Genomic DNA, 5071 nt, shown 5'->3' on the forward strand with positions numbered 1-5071 from the left:
AATTCTAAATTTAAGAATTCATCAATTAATTATAAAAAAATATCGTATTTTAGTTTTTATTATTTGAGATAATATATGCTAATTATCAAAATATTGTGTTCATAATTATTTTATGTTACATTTCTAATTAAAAAATCAATGTAAATGAAATTTACCTTTGAAAAATAACCGACAAGATGAGCTCCGTGTTTATCTACCTCACAAAGGATGTAGAAAAGGAATGGCTCTACGTCGAAATACAAGGTTTTATGATCCAGAAATAATTTCGCGAGCAAACACAAATTTTGACAATATATTTTGTGTTCTCTTCCATCCACTTCCCAAATACTTAAAGTTCCCTTCCTGTAAATTTCCTTTCCGACGGGTTGTCTGTGTATGCATTCACTCTGAAATAAATAAAATTGTTTGACCAGGGGAGTAGAAAACTGCACAAAACCACCTCAATTTTTAACTAAGAAGATTATTTTTGAGAAAAAAAGACAAATTCTCAACATACTGTATAAACTTTAAACAAAATAGTTGCATTTTTAAACTAAAGAATTAAATTTTTAACCAAAAATGGAATAGTTAAATGTTCATTAAAAAGAATTTTTATACAGACAATTAATTTTCTATATGACTGTTGAGTTTTTAAGACAAAAAGAAGAGTTTTCTATTCGAAATGGTTGAATTTTCAACCACAAAATATGCAATTTCAACAAAACAAAAAAATTACATTTTACCTTAAAAATCAGAAGTCTCTGTAAACAAGTTCAACTTCAACCAAAATTTTCTAACAAAATTATGAATAAAAAATTAAAAAGAATTTATTTTCAATACAAAAATAAAGAATCTTTTACGATGCGGTTTTTTTTTACCAAATCGCGGAATTTTTAAGACAAAAAGAACATTTTTGTATACAAAACAGTTGAATTTTAAACCAAAAAATTATGAAATTCCAACCAATTTTATGTTCAACCAAAAAGTTAAATTTTCATTTAAAAAATTTATTTTTCTCAACAAAAAAAAAAAAAAAGAGATGTTTCAACAAAGTAGTTTAATTTTCAAAGAGAAACCAAAATTATGAACCACAAAAAAATTAAATTTTAACAAAAAAAGATTTTATTTCCGAATAAAAAACAATTTAACTTCATCAAAACAAGACGATATTTTAACAAAGTACTTGAATTTACAAATAGCTGGATTTTTTACCAAATTCTTGAATTTCCTAGCCAAAAGTTGAATTTTCAGCTCGAAAAGATAGGAATTTTCAACAAAATAGTTGAATTATCGGTAAAAAAATACAGATCAATTTTTTACCTAATAGTTACATTTTGAAAAAAATGGATTTTCTACCAAAAAAATTGTCCACAGAATACATACATTTTTAATAAAATAGTTTAATTTTCAACTAAGATGAATTTTCAACCAAATAATTAAATTTTGAGCCTAAAAAAAATTATTCTTTAATCAACTAAGCAGTTATTATTGAAATATGTTAAAAATCTCTTGCAATATTTAAAAAATGTCCTTATATATTTTTTAATACTTTGAAATACCTCCAAATTATTTAAATAATTAAAAAATTCTTCAAAACTTTTTAGAGATCTTTAAAATTCAATGGAAGTTTTGAAAATTCTTAACAAAAAAGTGTATTATTTGATATTTCAACAAAAAAAAAAAGAAATTTCATTTTTTTAAATGAATTTTAAAATCGAAAATGCAACATTTCAAAAAATAAAGATTTCTTAGACGTGAAAGAAAAAAAAAAGTTTTCAATACGAAAATAGAATATTCAGAAAACATTATTTTTAATAAAACAGTTAGATTTTAAATCAATAAGATAAATCTTTATTTAAAAAATATCAATCTTTAACAAAAACGTGATTTCTTAACAAGGTGGTTTAATCAAAATTTGTAAACAAAATATTTGAATCCACAAGGAAAAAAGATTTATTTTAATAAAACAGTTGCAACTTTATCCAAAAATTTTCATAAAAAAAATATTTATTGACTTTTTAACAAAAATGTTTACATTTCCAAGTAAACAGTAGCATTTTTCTCCAAGAACGGTGTAATTTTTACTAAAATAGATGAATTTTTTAAATAAAAGAACAAACTAAATAGGTGATTCTTCATTCAAAATATATTTCAGTTACATTTTCAACACTAAGATGCGAATTTTAAATAAAAAGTTAATTTTCTACGAAAATAGTTCAACTTTTAATCGAAAAAGACGATTTTTTAAAAAAGCTGTTGCCTTTTTATCCATGAAAGATGCTATTTCTACTAAAATAAATGTAGTTTTAAATTAAAAAGACAAATTTTCAACAAAAAATAATTGAATTTTCATCAAAAAAAAGGATTTCACTTGAATTTTCCACATTAACAGATATAAATTTTAATCAAAAAGTAATTTTTCCACGAAAACGTTTGAATTTTCAAGCTTCAAAGACAAATTTTCAGCAAAACAGTTGAATTTATAGCAAAAAAGATAATCCCTTCAAATTATTGACATTTTTTAAAATACCCTAAAATATTTCAAATTTTTTCAGATCCCTTAAAATTAATGATATCAATTAAAAATATAAATCCACGTTGTTCAATATTCTAAATTGAAAAATCAAGCCAATTTTCTCTACAAATTTTAGAAAATCCTGCGAGTTTAAAAAAATGCTTAAAATTTAAATTTATAAATAACAATAGAATACTTATTATTTGTAAAAATTTAGAGTAATTTTAAAAGATATGTAGAAGTTTTAAAATGATTCAAATAAAATTTAGAACTTGAAATTATTTCAAATAAGTTAAACGAAGTGTGTACTGAATTAAAAATAAAATATAGATTTTTGCAGATTTCAAACAAAAAATGTCGAATATTTTTTAAAATTTCGAAAGGCTTTAAAAGAATAAAAACATTTTCTAAGATTCCTGGAAAAATGAAAATTATTTTTCACTTTGAAAAATTAATTGTAACAGGAAATATTAAAAGATTTTAAGAAATTTCCAAATTGATCAAAAAAGACCCTGGAAGATTTTAAGGATTTTATTTAATTTCTGGTACTTTCCAAAAATTGTAGGAAAATTTCAATTAATTTTAAAACATATTTAGAAGTTCTCTTAAAATTACTCAAATTGTTTCTACAAATAATAAGGGACAAATTGTTATTTATACATAAAAATTGAACAATTTCACTTAAAAATTAAACATTTTTAAAACAGAGAGCAGTGAAATATTGCTAAATATTAAATACGTATTCATTTTCTAAATTAAAAAATTACAAATTAAATGGGTTGAAAAAGGAATAATTTATATTTAAATAATATTTTGAAATTTAATCAAAGCCTTTAATTAAGACTATATTATTATAAAGTTATTTTAACTTAAAAATAGTTTATAAAGTTTCAACCGCACGTTGAGATTTTTTAATGGTTAAAAAAAATTATTGAAAATAATATAATAATAAATTTATTTACTAAATTTAATATAAAAAAATGCATGTAAAGGAAGATCTAAAACTTTGAATTAAAAATATATTATTGATAAATCATGAAAATTTTTATTTAAAAATAAAATTATCGGAATAAATGATACCTTAATTTCAATTCGAATTGAAACAGTTAAAATCTAGAAATTCTCACGCTTTGAACGGATCTAGAATTGTTTGGTCAAATTAATTATTGTTCAGATTTCTACACTTAGAGTAATTTTTTCTAATTTTTAATTTGTTAAGCCTTTAAAACTTAATTTTCAAATTCTTTAAATTAAAATTTATGCTTAAAAATTAAAAATCTAAAATGGAAAATTTTTAAAGTAACCGATTTTTGAATTAAGCATTCTAAACTGAATGATATAATAATTAGAAAAAATCAATATTTTAAAAATTATTTAAAAACCGGTTCAAATCAAAGTTCTACGAAATTTGTAAAATAAAAATTTTGGAAAATTCCCGGTCAAAAAATAGTAAAGTTTTTTCTAACTTTGATTTTAATTTTAAAAGTTTAAAATTGACAAAAATTCAAACTAAGTAGCGAATAACTTATGAGAAATACAAAAAGTATTCTTGGTTGAAAATTCTTTTTTTTTAAGATTGATCTTTTTAGTTATTAAATTACTTTGGTTTAAAATTAATTTTTTTTTTTTTTTTGTTAAAAATTCTAGTAGTTTAAAAATTATTTCTTGATAGAAAATTCCCAGTGAAGAAATAAATTCACTGTCATTTCCCGAGTTTTCTCGACCGAAGAAGTCATTTAAAAAAGATATCTGTTAATTTTTCTCACCATATGATATCGATAGGTTTTCTCCAATCGCATGTACTTGAGGCAATATTCGCAAATCCAGAGCTTCGGTTGTTTGCCGTACTCTTCCGGATATGGACTGAAGTACCAGGTGTCTATTTCATATTTTCCTAAAAAACCACTTTTAAGAATCGTGAGGTTCTTTCATAAAAAGGAATGCTGGAGAAGAAAATAAATTAGTGCCTACCTATTTGTACTTTATCAATATATTTTACTTTGGTGATAGCCTCGTGTTCTTTTTCCAACGCGGCAGTCGTTGGATCCATTTCTGCGTACGTCTGTAAAACAATTTTACTTCCGTAATTTATTTACAGATCAATACCGATTTTAGAGAGAAAAAATTCTTTCAAAAACAGCGGAAAAAGGCGCTATTCAGAAAAATAGGCGAATACATTTTTTTTTAATCAAATTGATTTAGGCAACATATTTTAGAAAATTTCAAGTCGAAATATATTTCTGTTTCAGCAAATTGTTTCCTTTTAAGGGCATATGACACAGCTAAATACCTATATTACCGACCTCACTTTTTCGGTTCACTGAATGTTTTCTTGAACCTAAGAACTTTCTTTGTAAATCAAATATCGAGCTGAAACTTTGGGAAATGTATTAGAGTACAATAATGTACGTTTAGGTACTGCATTTTGGTAGGAACGTCACTGAAAATTATTTTATCTTTTTTCTGAACCTAAAAATTTTTTGAACGTTCCAACTTTTTTTATAAATAAAATATCGGTCTCAAACTTTGAGAAATGCAAGAGCCGAAAGAAAACTACGTTTAAGTACAAAGCTTAAC

General features: G+C 23.0%; 1 protein-coding gene across 1 annotated transcript in view; it reads right to left on the reverse strand.

Annotated features, from left to right (window-relative positions):
* Positions 1 to 5071, reverse strand: part of LOC117181924 (histone acetyltransferase KAT8) — a 34186-nt gene that overhangs the window by 12810 nt on the left and 16305 nt on the right. The window contains exons 3-5 of the mRNA XM_033374947.1: positions 4466 to 4556; positions 4261 to 4388; positions 156 to 386 (exon numbers count right to left, since the gene is read on the reverse strand). Coding sequence (XP_033230838.1) covers positions 156 to 386; positions 4261 to 4388; positions 4466 to 4556 — 450 coding nt within the window. The remainder of the gene's footprint in view (positions 1 to 155; positions 387 to 4260; positions 4389 to 4465; positions 4557 to 5071) is intronic.

Source organism: Belonocnema kinseyi, chromosome 10, assembly GCF_010883055.1.
Source record: "Belonocnema kinseyi isolate 2016_QV_RU_SX_M_011 chromosome 10, B_treatae_v1, whole genome shotgun sequence".
In the NCBI taxonomy this organism is placed as follows: domain Eukaryota; kingdom Metazoa; phylum Arthropoda; class Insecta; order Hymenoptera; family Cynipidae; genus Belonocnema; species Belonocnema kinseyi.